Genomic DNA, 15,335 nt, shown 5'->3' with positions numbered 1-15,335 from the left:
CACACAACCTATGTATGATCAACCGCCATCCGAATAATACATCTCACATGATCCGGAGTTCGGGGAGTACACCCGAAAGCCCAGAACGGACCGACCGGAGAATTCCCGTAACCCTGCAAGTCCATGGCGATATATGTGATGATTAGACATGTTGCCGACTGTCTTCGGTCTATCACGTCACATTTCCGCGCAATTAACAACTCGCCGACATTTATAAGCAGATGACGTCAGGTTGATAAGTATTAGACCATCTTGACAAAGACCTGCCTATAGCTATAAGACGATTGTCTTCCCCGCAAAGGGAATCGCTTTTCAGTTGACAACTTCGTCTACTATCGTATCTGATTTAAATAGTCACTATGGCCTCCAAGTCTTTCTACGCCCTTGTCGCCGGAGTCGGCCCTGGAACCGGTAAGCTGATCATCCCCACTCCACCCGAACATCCCCGCTTATCTCCATGAGGTCGCGCTACGGCGTTGAGATTCGCGCAAAAGTACCCCGTTGTGCTTCTCGCCCGTCGACCAGAGAGTTACGAGGGAGCTGTTGCGGACATCAAGAAGGCGGGCGGCCAGGCGGTTGGCATCACGGCCGACGTTTCCGATCCAACGAGTCTCAAGAATGCGCTTGCGTCGATTGAGAAGGAGCTTCCTGGAAGTCGACTTGCTGCTGCTGTTTTCAATGTCAACAGTGGCTTTGCCAGGAAGCCTTTCTTGGAGTTGAAGGCTGAGGAAATCGATGCTAGTCTCAATGGGAGCGTGTATGTGAATCTCGACAAGTTGGTGGTTCTGAGCTGACACTTTCAAGGCGGGCATTCTTCCACTTCGCCCAAACGACACTACCTCTCCTCCAAAAGTCGGTTCCTGACTCCGAATATCCCCAATCCTGATCATCACGGGAGCGACCGCCTCAGTCAGGGGTTCGGCTCAGTTCGGTTCCTTTGCCGCTGGAAAGTGGGCGCTGCGAGGGCTGGCCCAATCTCTCGCCCGGGAGTTCCATCCTCAGGGAGTCCATGTGGCGCATGCGGTTATCGATGGAGTTATTGATATTCCTCGCACAAAGGATTGGCAGGTTAACGACGGTGCTGAGGATGGCAAGATAAAGCCAGAGGCGGTATGTATTTCCTGATCCGTGAGAGAGACTTGAGACTGACTGTGATTAGATTGCGGAGACGTACTGGTATCTTCATACCCAGCATCGATCTGCTTTTACGCACGAGGTCGACATCCGGCCATATGTTGAGAAATTCTAAGATGAGGATGCCACCAAGATCAACGATGTTGATGCTATAATATGACTATGATGAACCTGCTCGCTCCTTCAGACCTTGTGTAGATGCTTGAAACTTGGCAGCCAATATTTTCGCTCGTGACTCTATCAAGGCTCGATTTCTTCTGGGTGATATTGTGGCCATGTGAATACACCGAATCCTTTGGACATCAAGTCACTGATGCGGACTTCTTCCCCGCTTCGTAAGCCACTCTCGAGTTGATTACTATTCACGGTATACAAACCCCGCCTCGCCTTGTGACCTCGGTTGTCAACAACGCCCTAATGACCGGGTGTAACCACTCCAATCTGAACTACAAAGCCTGCAAACTGCACTTTGCCCAGTTGTTTGAACATTTCAATCACCCAACAAAGGAAGAACCTTGATTGTCTGACAAGATGCCCTATTACCAAATCTATCACTCATATCCTCTCGATCAAGAGCAGCGACAGTCAATCGCTGCCTCCATCACCAACCTGCACTGCAAGACCTTCACTACACCCTCGTTCTTTGTCCACGTGCACTTCATTCAAGAAGACTCCAGTGCTAGCAATTACTTCTTGGCCGGCAAGCCTCATACAGCTACGTCAAACCGCATCATCGGCATCGTGCGAACGTCTGCTACCCGACCAAAGACGGCTTTTGATGAACTAGGAGCTCAAATCGAAGGCGCATGGTATGAAGCGCTGAAGATAGCTGCACCTGTTGACAAGAAGGAGTGGAGTCAAGAAGACGAGAAGAAGCGGTTGATGATGGTAACGTTTGTGCCCATGGTTACGATTCGGGAGGGAGGCATGGCTATTCCCGAGGCAGGACAGGAGGGAGGCTGGTTGAAGGGGCAGATGCCCTTTTTCGAGGAGATGAGTAGCAAAGGTATCACGGATTTTACAGATTTGCTGGAGGAGTTGAAGGAGAGGGATGACTTGAAGAAGCTGCTACAGTAGTTAAGAGAGGGATGATGGAGAAACCACCGCTGTCAAGTAGAGACAAATGAGACGCTCAGGAAGAGGGTGATCAATATTTTCTGGTGGACTTGTGGTATTGACCCAACACTCTTTGGAGGCAGTGTTGGTGCTTGCTGTTCAATACTGCCAAGATCATCGACTAATACACAATCACCGTGTTCCAAATTCAAGAGACCGAATTTTCGCAAAGGCATGCGAGATGCATGCCGATTGAGCCGCTTACCATCATTACTCTGCCGTGATGCCGCAGACTGGCATCGGGATAAGCACAAACCTTGGCTATCTCCGCAGGCTTCGCCACTATGTCCGGAAACACCGGCCTTCTCACCAGTTGGCTAACGCGACCTCGTATTCTCGAGATTCTGATTGGAGCTTTTCGGTCCATCGCCTGTTTTGACTTCCGCAAAGCAGTCAAGATGTTTGTAGAACACAAGACTTCGTAGGTAGAGAATCGGATCAAGATTTAGAGGCCGGAGTTATTGGATCTTGTCAAGGACATTGTAGATATTCCCGACCCAGTGGATGGATCGCGTCGTCTTTGAGTCAAGTATAAGTAACACACCCGAACATGTCAATTCATCATCATCATTGACGCTTAGACTTCTCACTCTTCTACCATCTGCACCAAACTCTATAAACTTCACAAGCTCACTCCAACAACTCAACTCCCTTCATCAAAACTCCTATTTTCAAAATGCCCAAGGTCCTCATTCTCGGCGCCACAGGCTATCTTGGCAAGAGACTCGCCGACGTCCTTGTCCGCAGCGGCCAACACAGAGTATACGGTGTAGCCCGCAACGAAGCCAAAGCTCAGTCTCTCGCCGCAGCCGAGGTCATTCCTGTCATTTGCCCCAACCCGGTTGGAGAGCCAGAGGCTTATCTTACTGCGATCCGAGAGCATCATATCGACGTTGTCGTCGATGTTGCTGGGGCCAACCAGGACTCGGCAAAGTTTCTCAACGACGTTCAACAGATCGGTCAAGAACGCTTGAGCAAGTACAAAGCTTCTGGGCTACACACTGGTCCCAAGCTTGGATTCATTTACTGCTCAGGGACGTGGGTTCATGGTTCTAGCGAGGAACCAGTCAATGATCTCGACGTTGCTGGGCAGAGTGCGATCAACAAACCACCAGCTCTGGTTGCCTGGCGTACGGACTTGGAAAACTCCATCTTGGCTGCTTCAGATACCCTCGACGTCGCCATTGTCCGACCAGCTTTGATCTACGGCCGTGAGAGCACCATCTGGACGCCTTTCGTACTTCCACTGCTACAGGCCGCTCGGAGTGGAAGCTCGGACATTGTCCAGATTCCTCTGCGAGCCGACTCCAAGCCGGGACTGGTTCATGTCGACGATGTTGCGACGGGGTTCAAATGCGCAATTGAAAAGTTGTCTCTTATCAACGGCGGGTCTACTTACCCAGTTTTTGATCTTGTCACAAGCCAAGAGAGCATGCAAGGTATCTTTGACGCTCTGGCTGGAGTTTGGAAGTTCAATGGGAAGTATGAGTTGGTTGGGTCAGGGGACAATCTGTTCGCAGAGGCCATGAGCACGACTATGAGGGGATCGTCTGATCGGGCAAAGCAGCTTCTTGGCTGGGAACCAACGCGAACGAATGGATTCATCGCGGATATGGATGTGTATGCTGCGGCCTTTGCCTCTCAGCATTAGAGGCATCTGATATTGGGATAAAGATGGTAGATCTAACAAATCAATTGCATATCCATGTTCCTGAACTCCCTGCTCGTCTATGTTTGCCTCTTTGGAACCGCCATCCATCGCGATTATCTGATCTTCACCACTCTTCACCCCTTGCCTTGACATTCCAGCGTGTGTCTATAACATACCCGACCTGTGATGACACAAGGATTCCTCCTCTGTATCTAAACCTCGCCCCCAATCGCATACTTCAAGATCAAGCCGCTCACACCCAGCAAGGCGCCTGCTGCCGGAAGCCCAATCTGACTGACCAAACTGAAAGGCACAAGCCACTTTGTCTCAGCTGGTAGTTGAGCGGCATGAGCCAGATACCAAGGAGCTGTCAGAGTCATCCAGGTCGTAACCCAAACGTAGCCCACGAGTCTATGCCACAAGGGGACCTTCGCATCCTTCTTCCTTGTGTCGACTCCAGTAATACGGCGGCATAGATCTTGAACTGCGTCCTCCAACATGATTGCTACAGCCATGGAGCCGAAAAATGCAAGCGTAGGTGCCTTGGATGGGGGCTTGTAGGAAAACAGGTCGATGGTGAGGTGCATGGCGCCAGAAGCCAAGAACACTATGAGAATATTCAGGTAGCGCTCGATGAATGAAGGTCGTGGAAGGCCTAGTAGGTCTCGGCAAATATAATTGCTGAGTGATTTCATAGGCCATAGGCAGTCCTGATGCCAAAAGGTGCTGTTATCTTGTAAGTCGGTGCATATCACAGCAGAGGGGAGTCTTACTTCCAGAAGCCGCGGATGGTATATGCATCCCACATACTTCCAAACAGCGGCGGCCATTGATCGGTAGAGGTGATTCCAAGGAGGACGGAAAGAATAGAGAAGCCTCGGTAGGGAATGTCGATGGACACTCGAGCAGGTGCAAGTCCGGCTACAGGCCCAACAGCGACACGTCCTCCCCATTGCTCAGCAGTGGCATTAAGGTAGTTGAACTCTGTACCAGGACCAAAGAGTCTCTGGGCATCTTCTGGCGGTGTCTCCAATGAGGACATGTAGATGATGTCAAGGAGGAGATATTGCCACGCCATGATAAGGACCTGTCGTGTGATGTACGCGCTGCGAGATGGCTTTGGTCCTTTGTAGTAGCGCGGAAACTTGTTGAGGCGTTTGACCTCCCACGGATTCCCAACGTTTCGCAAATTGAACAAGAGACGCATCGTGAAATAAAACTTGTCGATAAACCCATCAGAAAGTCGAAAAATGCTGCCCTTCACCAACTCATCAGAGTCAAGCTTCCTAATGATCAAAACATTGCAGCACTGGATCAAGACGAGCACGACCCAGCCCATGATGACGCCGTTGATGACAAAGCTCGTGCCCGTGTCTGCTATCATCTCGAAGAGTCGCTTGCCGATCGCGACTACGACGACGGGCCAGACGTAACGCGGTGTGGAGTTGATACCCGATTTTGGAGTCGCGAGCATGATGAAGGCGGTAGGGATACACGCGACGAGTAGTAAAAACGCGCCCTTGATGAGGTTGATGGGCACTGAGCCCTGATTGACCGACTCCATGATATCGCGGTGGTGATGATGAGTTGGGCAAGAACGGTGAGATGAGCATTTTAATCAAATTTTTGGGCAAGGCATGTCGCACAGCTGCGGGTCTGTAATATGCCAGATAGCTAATTAGAGGCCCTCTAGCAGTAGTACGACCGCGAGATGGCTTATTATTGCGTGTCTCATTCGCGTTCGATATCAAAGTGGCTTAGTGCTCACTAGGTGCGCACGCCCAGCCTCGTCTTACATACGGTGAGGTTTGCTTTTTCGTTCGTGCGGGAGGTGATTGGTTTGGAGTCCGAAAGCAATAATTCAAATAAGGTGTACAGTATATAGATACCTATGCAGATACATGGAGGTATACCAAGGATTGTTACAATAACCATCTGGACTACAGCTTCGACTTTTCAGCCTTGACCTCTTGGTTCAGAGCCAAATCAGTCAAAATCTCTTCACTCCCACCCCCAACAACCATGACCCTAACATCGCGACTAATCTGCTCAATCCTCGCCCCCCTCCCATTCTTGGAATACCCAAGTCCACCCATAACCTGCTGACTCTCCCTATTCACCTTCTCCAGCGTTTGTCCCGCCAGTACCTTGAGATTCGCAAATTGACCGCCCAGCTTTGCGCAGGGGTTAGTCTTGGAGATGTAGACGAGCTGCTCCATCCAGGAGTGCGTGGATTCAATGTGACGCGCCATGGTGCTGAATTTGGCGCGGATGACTTGGTTTTGGATTAGGGGTTTTCCAAAGGTTTCGCGGTTGAGGGCGTGTTTGTAGGCGTCGTGGAGACAGACGCGGGCCATGCGGAGGGCGGTGCAGGCGAGCCAGAGGCGTTCGTGGTTAAAGTCTACACAGTTAGGATATAGAAGTAGGAGCTGTTGATAGGTACTCACTGTTCATGATGATGGGGAAACCCTTGTTCTCTTCACCTAGCAGGTTCGACACGGGGACTTCCACATTGTCAAACTCGATGTAGGTAGATCCTGTTACCCGTTAGAGATGCTTTACAAGGAGATGCGCAGTATGCTCACCACTGGCCTCGACACCAGAATTCTCAATCTTCTTGCATGTAACACCAGGAGCCTTGAGAGGAACGATCAACGCCGAGATGCCAAACGTCCCGTCTCCTCCAGTCCGCACAGCCGCAGTACAGTAATCTGCAAAGATACCGTTGGTGATCCACTTCTTTGCGCCATTGACAATGTACTTGTCTCCTTTTCGCTCAGCCGTAGTTGTAATTCCAGCGACATCCGAACCGGCTATTGAGTGTCAGCCATTGCTGTATATCAGATGTCAGAGACTTACCATCTGGTTCTGTGACGGCTAGACAGAATCTCGTCTTTCCAGAGAGGACATCAGGAAGGAATCGTCTCTTTTGCTCTGGATTTCCGAATTGGATGACGGGTGGAAGACCGATAGAGTTGCCGCATCCAAGAGCCCAGACAATTCCGAGGTATCCACACCTTGCGAGTTCATCAATCACGACGAGGTCGTGAAACGCGTCCCATTCGTGAGGGGGAATGTCACCAGGGAGTCTCTGGCCTTGTAGCTGATCAAATGCTACTGGGTAGGCAGCCACGGCGGTGTATCCAAGCTTTGCATGTCGTTGTTGGACCTGAAAAAAATGAGCAAGCTGTGAAGAGGATTGGGAAGAGGGTGGAATACTTCTTGTGGTACGGCGCCTTTTCTCTCCCATTCATCACAGAAAGGTGCGATATGCTCATCAACATACGCTCGTACCTCCTTCTGCAAGCGCCTGTGAGATTCGCCGTAGTAAGGGCTTTCGCCTCTCGTCAGCCAGAGAGGGTCTGCAAAGGGAATGCCGGTCATTTTTGCGGTTGAAGCAGTTCAGTGGGAAGCGTTAGGGTGCTTTGAGAGTGTGTAGCCAAGTAAAATGCTACCTCATGAGTATATATACAATATTAATCCAAGACTCTCATGATGTTAACCTCGGGAACCGTAAGATTGTCCACATTATAAAACTCTCGGAAAGTGTGCGGTCCGTGGATGCGGTCCGTACATGGTCCCGAAGTATGTAATAGAGTCAACTGGCCACAATTTCAAGAACTACGTTTGAACTTGTGAAGCTATCAACAGCGTTCAATTACTTCTATTCCAATCCCAATCTCTACGATTTCTTAATCCTGAATCAATAAGCGTTATCTTTGTCGCATCCGTCCGTGATGCTTCATTGGTCCGAAGCTGTCGGTCCGGCTCGATCAATGGGCCCGCTTCTCGGTCCGAGGCCGGAGAGCAACAACCGGGGATTACATGGCAATGACGTCGTGGGAAACGGGAGTTTACCTCCAGAAAATGAATAAACGAAAGTGCTAAGCTAGATTAGGTATCTGATGTTGGTTAAAGGGCTCGTGGGCTTCCAAACAACCCGACGGAAACGCAGCCGTAGGTAACATAATAACTATCCGGCAAGGTTTATAATTGCGAGATGACGCCGTGATAGCCTTAACAAAGCTATCTCTGAGATGGATAAAAGGCACCTTCTCTACCCTCGTACTAGGTCAAATGCCAAGAACAAGAGGCAACCAACATTTGAGTAACGGTTGCAATAACACAAGATAACAACACATCAGCGATTATAACACAACCGGGGTTCGATATCTGATCTACAATTGAGAGCGAGCAAGTATAGATCACATATCAAACACCCGCTGTGTTATAATCACCGATGTGTTGTTATGTTGTATGAGAGCAAATATGCTATTTACCTTCCCAGCTTCATACACCTTATAAACGAGTCAATGGCTCCTGAGTCCCTACGAAAAGTAACTGATTCCTTGCCTCACTCGTAGGAGACGTAGCCATGTAGTCGCCACCTGGAATCCATTTACTCGGCGATGGTAGATTCGACAAGAAAGACACATGCGCGGGAGAATTTCCAGGCACTTCCCTAGCCAGCATTCCGTAGTCGACGAGTGACCAGAGTGTGTTTTCTGCAATGCCGTCTAGTTCATCGGCGAGACAAGCTGCGTTGAAGAGGTGGGCGTAGGACTCGGAGTGGGCGTCGAATTCTCGGAGTTTGGTCAACTGGAACAAGTCAATACTTGTGTTGATGGGTCAGAAAAGGGGACAAACCATGTTGGGAACCATAGGCCATAAAACACCCAGTCTTTCCAAAACCTCTATGCACCTCTGATAATACCTCTGGCTATCATACTGATCAACATCAACACCCTGATGCTGCGCCCCAAAAGCGAGAGAATGAATCCCCGCCGCGATGGAAGCACAGTACGTGTAAAACGAAGACTCCATCGGTACAACCCCAGTAGTTCCCGCCAAGAGCAGATCCGTGAGTTTCCTCGCGTTTTCTTGCGCTGCGTGGAACGCGTTGGATGTGAAACTTTTCGGAACCCTTGCTGCTATGGGACGGAGGCGGAGACGGATTAGAAATGGGTGGTTTAGAAGACAATAGCAGAGATGGAAGAGAGCGTGAGAGAATACGAGGTGGCCGACTTGTTTTTCGTCAATGTTGGTATCTGCTTGGGGTCCGTTTTGAACAAGATCTAGAATTGGTTGATCGTGGTTCTTGAGGTAGGATTCCAGGAGTAACAGTGAAGCGTTCGTCAAGGCAAAGTTGGATTGGGGATCCAACGGTGTGAGCATTTCACCTGCACTTCTTCCATGGGCGTATTTCGTGCATCGTCCAAAGATGGACGTAGCCACAACAGCAAGACCAAACGGACTTGGAGGATTCGCAAGAGGAACATCCCAGCTGAGGACCTGACGCAGCGTAGGCACATTCTCACCATCTTCACCTCTATCTTGGAAGACGTCTTCGTTGCAGGGGAGGTGAAGAGTGCAGTCGTCGTCGGCGACTGCTGCGGGTCTTGAACGGGCGCACGAGATTAACTTGTCGACGAGGTAGATGGACCAGAATGTTCTTCTTCGTTCTTCGCGTTCTGTTGGGGGGAGGAAGAATGAGGGCTCTGACATGAGGTCGACGTCTTGGGATAGACGGATTGCCAGACCGAGACGTAGCCAGCCTGAACTGATTCTTGCCGCTTGAGTTGATATCGTCAGCCGAGATCATGATAGTTGTTGGGGATGAGACGTACCTGTGTAATCAACGATTGCTAACAGAGTAACAGTCTGAATAACAGACAAGTCGAGGTTATTGTCAACACTCAAATGATCCTCTATCACACACAGCCACGACTGCCTAGAATACGCATCCGAAGCCTGCTGAACCTTGCCCACGAAATACGGCTGATCCGAGAACCTCACAGCATACGCAAGAACAGCGAATAGCAGACATCTCGGAATCGACATGGTTGACAGGCTCGCGTAGAAAGACGTGCGGTGGAAGAATGAGTATGGCTGGTTGTGGACGCGGGCGAAGTAGGTGTCCACGAGGGATTGGACTACTTCTGGAGGTGGGAGTCCATCGAATGAGCTGGATCGAAGTCAGTCATCAAGTTTGTGTACGCGAGTAGTTCACTTACAAGCTGTTTAGGACAGAGTTCTGTACTATTGAGTCGAGATTCAAGTCTGCTTGCTCTTGGGTGTGATGAAGTGATGGCATGCGTCGAGGCGTCGAGCTGAACGCCGAGGAGGGTGATGTCTGCCTAAGAATAGAGTCAGCCTATCTTCTTGAATATACTTAAATGACTTCAAGTTAAAGTCGCCACATTGGAGAGTGCCAGGCATCCTTACACATGAGCGTCAAAGTTGCCCTGGCTGAGCCTACTCAACGCAGACTCAAGCGACGAGATACGCTCCAGCAATTGACTCTGTCACAAAATCAGCATCAAACCTCCCACATATCCATTCAAACATACACTTATCGTAGCATTAGAAACCCTAGGCACTGTATGGCCCGTCTCACCAGCGGTCACAGAGTAAGGCTCATAGACGCAGCTCCGTCGGCTTTGTCGGCAGTGCGTGCACACCGGGCGCTCACCGGAGCACTTGACCTTGCGTCGCCTGCGCACATGTTAGTATGTAACAGTATCGCCGTATGACATTTACTAACCTGCAATTGGCGCATGCTTGACGAATTCGCTTTATCACGCCCGCATTCGTGGGCCGCGTGTCGTGTGTCTCCATGCCGAGCGGACCGAGGTGAGGGGAAGGGCGTAGGGCGTAGGGCGTCGAGGTAGGGGGTTCAAAGTAGGAAACGAAACGTAAGATTCGAGTTGCACAGGAACAAGGCGAGATCACGGGACTTCCAACTCCCGAGGCATCAATGGTCAGCTTTGGTTCGTTTGACAAGTTTGGGTTCAGTTGGCAGAAGAGAGAGGAGAGAGAAGAATCCGGGGAAATCCTGGGGTCGAGCAAATCTCCCCGCAGCAAGGAAACATGGATATTTCACGAGCTAGACTAAACTACTTCCTTAACCGTACTAGTTCCTCTGTTCTTTGTCGGAAGCTGATCCAATGAAATGGTCCGTCTTTCCGTTCACGCGTGTGTCCTCCTCTAGAGCTTGCTGCGCGTGCGTGGTGCGTCCCAATCTACTGCTCGTCCTGCTTGGAACTCGCTGACACCGAAATGACCAGGCGCTGATGGCTTCATCATCTCGTTGAAGAGAGTCTTGATGGTGTCGGCTTGCTCTGGGTGTCCTCCGTGGGTCCAGGCTGACGCGATCAATTCCTTGGACATCCTGAGAGCTTCAGGCGAGACAGATCGTAGTTTGACCAGCCAAGAATCCAAGGCTTCGGTTAACTTGGTCTGATCCTCCACGACATTCATGACTACTCCCTTGGTGTGCAACTCTAATGGAGTCACGGGTCTTGCTGTCAAGATTGCCTCTCGAGCAAAAGGTACACCCCATTCCCGAATCACGTACTTGGAGATTGTCGCAGGACAAAGACCCAACTTGGCTTCACTCAGTGTGACCTTGGCGCCTTTGACACAGAGTCGAAGATCGCAAGCAAATGCCAGGCCGACCCCGCCTCCAAATGCCGGCCCGTTGAGAGCAGCGATTGTCACTTTGGGGCTCTTGTCAATCGTGTCGAAAAGACGCTCGAGTCTGTTAAACTGCGCTTGCGCGACATCGTCGTTCCCGCCGACGGGAGTGCTCTTGCTAAGATCCATACCCGTACAAAAGAACTTGCCACTGCCTGTGAGCGCGATGCGATTGACGCTCCTGTCGCTAGCAACGTCTCGGAAGATAGACGTCAGGTCTTCGATCATGGCGGTGGTCAGGGCGTTGCCGTTGCGCGGTCGGTTCATGGTGATTCTCAGATTCGCCCCGATTGATCGACGATGAGACCGTCTGTTTCTTTGACGCGCTCCCAGGTCAACGGTCCGTGGGTCTTCTCTCGTGGATTCTTCACACGCCGCTCCTTGGACGACAAGGCAGCGCCGACGCGACTCGAAGTTGGCTGTGACAACTTGCCCGAGATCCAAGCCCCGACCGCTGCGAGCTTGGAGAGATTGACACCCGTATGGACACCAGCGCGATCAAACATGTAGACCAAGTCCTCGGTCGAAGCATTGCCTTTGGCCCCGGGCGCAAACGGACATCCACCCAGGCCGGCGACACTGCTGTCAAACACTCTAACTCCGCAGGTATAGGCCTCCCAAACGTTTGCAAGAGCTTGTCCATATGTATCGTGGAAGTGACCAGCTATCCGATCGAGGGAGATACCGTTTGTCTTGAGGAGATGAAGGAGGTTGCGCACGTCTTTGGGGGATCCGACTCCGAGGGTGTCGCCGAGGCTGACCTCGTAGCAGCCCATGTCAAGGAGGGTCTGTACGACCTTGAGAACGGCGGCCGGAGGAGTCCGTCCATCGAAGGGGTCTTCAAAGATGCAAGATACATAGCTAGCAACGAGTCAGTGGTTGCAGCGATAGAGTAAGTGTAGGTACTCACCCGCGAACCTTGCAGCCAAACTTCTTGGCTTCTTCACAGACGAGCCGTGCTCTGGCGACACCTTGGTCCACGGTACAATTGATGTTGGCCCTGCTGAAGCCCTCCGATGCGCTCACAAACACAGCGACTTCTTTGACGCCCAGTTGACGGGCAATATCGAGGCCCTTTCTATTCGGAACCAGCACCGGGAGGCGTAGCGATGCATCTCCAAGGAGCGCCTGCACTGGCGGACTCGACAAGACAGCGCGACAATCTTGTAGCTGGGGAACAGCCTTGGGAGACACGATGGACGTAACTTCTATCGTCTCAAGTCCAGCATCGTAAAGTCTGCGCAACAGCTCTATCTTGACGTCTGTCGGGACTTGCTGCGAGATGTTTTGCAGGCCATCTCTGGCGCCGACTTCGACGATGCGGACGTGTGTAGTCATGATTAACAATGAATGGATGAGATGCGCATGACAGCAGGGCCCAGAACTGTTAGAATAAATGAATGGATTTGTTCCTGTGTTCTTTCCGTGGATGCGATTTCCTCGCGGTCCGCATTCAAGATCCGTCGACAACCGAGATTCCCGTCGCGACCGGACCGATCGCCGCGGGGGACCTTCCAAGGCATTACCGCGTCTGTCGCTGCTTTTGACAGGCATCTGAACCGAGGTATATTCTTCAATGTTTTTATGCTTCTTTTTATCACAAAGACATCTTTGTTCACTTTTAGGAATTTGCTTCCGCAGCAGTGGCATTTCTCATCGACGTCTTCCCGTTGTTTATGGAGTCGCTCCGCCTCGGTCCGAACCCCGAGCATCATCTTTATTTACACCCATAATCCAGCTGGACATTGTTCTTCATCTTTAAATTACTCGATTTGGAATTTGAAGACTTGCTTCAGTCCAACCATCGGCAACATGTCAACCACACATCAATACCCAGTCGAGCGCTCCAAGGTGTCGCTTCGAGACCAAGCTCACAAGGACAATCTCGCAAACTGGGAGCCCATACTAGAAAAGTATGAGAATGCGCTGCAGCAGGTATCCAGTGAGGGTGCGCTTGCCTCGCTTGAGAGGCACCAGACCAGAGGCCAACTTCTTCGTAAGTCCAGGAGCGCACGTTTGAAGAGATGCGCTAACCGACTTGCAGCCAGAGATCGCATCGCTTTGCTTCTTGACCAAGACTCTCCATTCCTAGAGCTCTGTCCGTTTGCTGGCTTCGGGAACGTCAATTCGACACCTTCTGCGAATATTATTGCTGGCATCGGCACAGTGAGGTAGGTCAACACTGGCATTCTTGTACCAGCCAACACTAACCATGAATAGCGGAAAGATTTGTCTTCTCATGTCACATATACCCACACAGAGTGGTGGCGCATGGAATGAAATGACTGGTGAGTACTCTTTGACATGGGCGTACATATTTACTAATAGAGTACAGTTGTCAAGGTGAACCGTATCTTGGAGATAGCCTCCGAGAACGACCTCCCACTCATCTCACTCGTCCAGTCCGTAAGTCTCAACCCCTCATACGACCTCCTCAACATCAACTAAATCTTCAAGGCCGGAGTATTCCTCCCACAGCAGTTCCGCGTCTTCCACAAAGGCGGTCAACTCTTCTACGACCTCGCCAACCGCTCATTCCAAGGCAAGCCCTCATGCGCCATTGTCTTTGGATCTTCGACTGCTGGAGGAGCCTACCACCCTGCTCTATCCGACTATAGCATCTTTGTGGAGAACCAGGCCCAAGTCTTTCTTGGCGGCCCACCGTTGGTCAAGATGGCTACTGGAGAGGAAGTTGAGGCGGAGGAGTTGGGTGGTGCTAATGTTCATGGTTCGAAGACTGGTCTTGCTGATCAAGTCGCGACGGATGAGTGAGTCTAATATCCCACTCCGAGTGAGTAATCTAAGCTGACATGTTCAGGTTCGATGCCATTCACAAAGCCAGGGACTGGGTCGCCTCTCTCAAGATCAAGCAGCGATTCCTCAAGACCAACGGTGAAATCTCGAATCCTCTTCCTCCACGGTATCCCATCGACGATATCCTTTCCTTGGTAAACCCCGACATTCGAAAGGCGTTTGACATGAAGGAGGTTGTGTTGAGACTTGTTGATGATTCGAGGCTGGCCGTCTTCAAGCCTAAGTATGGAGTCAACATTTTGACCACGTGGGCACACATCATGGGTAAGTCGACAAGTGCTGATGCAAGAAACATGGCTGATTGGATGTGTAGGCTTCCGGGTGGGAATTGTGGCCAACCAGATTTCCGTCATCAACCCCGACGAAGCTCTCAAAGCCGCCCAGTTCATCCGGCTCTGCAACCAAGAGTAAGTCATGTCATTACGTCCCTCTCCTTGAAACCACTGACGCTTCCCTAGGGGTACGCCCATCATCTTCCTCCACAACGTCACAGGCTTCATGGTAGGCACCAAAGCCGAGCACTCGGGTATCATCAAGGCAGGAGCACAGCTCGTCTCGGCAGTTTCGTGTTCTCAAGTTCCACACATCTCCATCATCATGGGTGCCTCCTACGGCGCCGGCAACTACGCCATGTGCGGTAGAGCGTACAAGCCTCGGTTCATCTTTACTTGGCCGACGGGCAAGTGCAGTGTTATGGGGCCTGATCAGCTTGCTGGTGTCATGGAGCAGATCCAGTCAAAGAAGGCTCGGCCTGAGGGAGAAAAGGAGTCTGTGGACAAGGCTCAGGAGAAGACGGCACAGTTTAAGCGTCAGGTTCAGAGAGATGCTGAGAGCTACTCTACGAGCAGCATGCTTATTGATGATGGCATCATCGATCCTAGAGATACGCGGGAAGTGTTGGGTATGTGCTTGGAGATTGTTTCAGGAAACGACAAGTCTGCTGGCCAAGGGTTCAGGGCTCTGGCGAGAATATAGTCGACATGGCGCTGCTGATCGTGTAAGCTACTGAATCAGGATAGAAGTTGGGTATGGTGTGAATAGATAGATAGCATATTATTAAACCAACAAATCGCAGCCTGTGCCTGTCATACAAATCCAAACAATTCTATCCCATATTATACAAATCGCATAAAGTACAAATCCT

At 50.9% G+C, this 15,335-nt stretch overlaps 9 protein-coding genes across 9 annotated transcripts; 4 read left to right on the top strand and 5 right to left on the bottom strand.

The window, feature by feature from the left end:
• Window positions 1–359: 359 nt before the first annotated feature.
• Window positions 360–1,249, top strand: MRS44_005766 (uncharacterized protein; the record flags this gene model as incomplete). Its single annotated transcript, XM_065621525.1, has 5 exons — window positions 360–411; window positions 463–757; window positions 805–852; window positions 915–1,110; window positions 1,160–1,249. 5 exons carry the CDS (start codon window positions 360–362, stop codon window positions 1,247–1,249), a joined length of 681 nt encoding a protein of 226 aa, XP_065477597.1.
• A 416-nt stretch (window positions 1,250–1,665) lies between these two features.
• On the top strand, window positions 1,666–2,211 carry MRS44_005765 (uncharacterized protein; the record flags this gene model as incomplete). Its single annotated transcript, XM_046274745.2, has 1 exon — window positions 1,666–2,211. The coding sequence occupies one exon, from the start codon at window positions 1,666–1,668 to the stop codon at window positions 2,209–2,211; it is 546 nt and encodes a 181-aa protein (XP_046140665.1).
• A 715-nt stretch (window positions 2,212–2,926) lies between these two features.
• On the top strand, window positions 2,927–3,901 carry MRS44_005764 (uncharacterized protein; the record flags this gene model as incomplete). Its single annotated transcript, XM_046270390.1, has 1 exon — window positions 2,927–3,901. The coding sequence occupies one exon, from the start codon at window positions 2,927–2,929 to the stop codon at window positions 3,899–3,901; it is 975 nt and encodes a 324-aa protein (XP_046140666.1).
• Window positions 3,902–4,113: 212 nt separating this feature from the next.
• MRS44_005763 (uncharacterized protein) lies at window positions 4,114–5,465 on the bottom strand (the record flags this gene model as incomplete). Its single annotated transcript, XM_046283808.2, has 2 exons — window positions 4,114–4,627; window positions 4,675–5,465. The coding sequence occupies 2 exons, from the start codon at window positions 5,463–5,465 to the stop codon at window positions 4,114–4,116; spliced, it is 1,305 nt and encodes a 434-aa protein (XP_046140667.1).
• A 376-nt stretch (window positions 5,466–5,841) lies between these two features.
• Window positions 5,842–7,285, bottom strand: MRS44_005762 (uncharacterized protein; the record flags this gene model as incomplete). The annotated part of the gene is made up of 5 exons (XM_046272498.2): window positions 5,842–6,302; window positions 6,349–6,438; window positions 6,487–6,714; window positions 6,761–7,070; window positions 7,121–7,285. 5 exons carry the CDS (start codon window positions 7,283–7,285, stop codon window positions 5,842–5,844), a joined length of 1,254 nt encoding a protein of 417 aa, XP_046140668.1.
• Window positions 7,286–8,200: 915 nt separating this feature from the next.
• On the bottom strand, window positions 8,201–10,519 carry MRS44_005761 (uncharacterized protein; the record flags this gene model as incomplete). Its single annotated transcript, XM_046274746.2, has 7 exons — window positions 8,201–8,500; window positions 8,549–9,474; window positions 9,529–9,866; window positions 9,916–10,038; window positions 10,127–10,203; window positions 10,252–10,396; window positions 10,446–10,519. The coding sequence occupies 7 exons, from the start codon at window positions 10,517–10,519 to the stop codon at window positions 8,201–8,203; spliced, it is 1,983 nt and encodes a 660-aa protein (XP_046140669.2).
• A 369-nt stretch (window positions 10,520–10,888) lies between these two features.
• MRS44_005760 (uncharacterized protein) lies at window positions 10,889–11,644 on the bottom strand (the record flags this gene model as incomplete). Its single annotated transcript, XM_065621524.1, has 1 exon — window positions 10,889–11,644. The coding sequence occupies one exon, from the start codon at window positions 11,642–11,644 to the stop codon at window positions 10,889–10,891; it is 756 nt and encodes a 251-aa protein (XP_065477596.1).
• An 8-nt stretch (window positions 11,645–11,652) lies between these two features.
• Window positions 11,653–12,715, bottom strand: MRS44_005759 (uncharacterized protein; the record flags this gene model as incomplete). The annotated part of the gene is made up of 2 exons (XM_046274747.2): window positions 11,653–12,238; window positions 12,288–12,715. 2 exons carry the CDS (start codon window positions 12,713–12,715, stop codon window positions 11,653–11,655), a joined length of 1,014 nt encoding a protein of 337 aa, XP_046140670.2.
• A 474-nt stretch (window positions 12,716–13,189) lies between these two features.
• On the top strand, window positions 13,190–15,166 carry MRS44_005758 (uncharacterized protein; the record flags this gene model as incomplete). The annotated part of the gene is made up of 8 exons (XM_046271983.2): window positions 13,190–13,373; window positions 13,422–13,548; window positions 13,598–13,665; window positions 13,713–13,783; window positions 13,835–14,145; window positions 14,196–14,455; window positions 14,505–14,598; window positions 14,650–15,166. 8 exons carry the CDS (start codon window positions 13,190–13,192, stop codon window positions 15,164–15,166), a joined length of 1,632 nt encoding a protein of 543 aa, XP_046140671.1.
• Between the last annotated feature and the right edge of the window lie 169 nt (window positions 15,167–15,335).

This window comes from Fusarium solani (assembly GCF_023522795.1).
Source record: "Fusarium solani strain SB1 chromosome Unknown bctg00000003_1, whole genome shotgun sequence".
Lineage (NCBI taxonomy): Eukaryota > Fungi > Ascomycota > Sordariomycetes > Hypocreales > Nectriaceae > Fusarium > Fusarium solani.
Note: the sequence above shows the minus strand (reverse complement) of the source record. Positions and strands in the feature narration are given on the sequence as shown.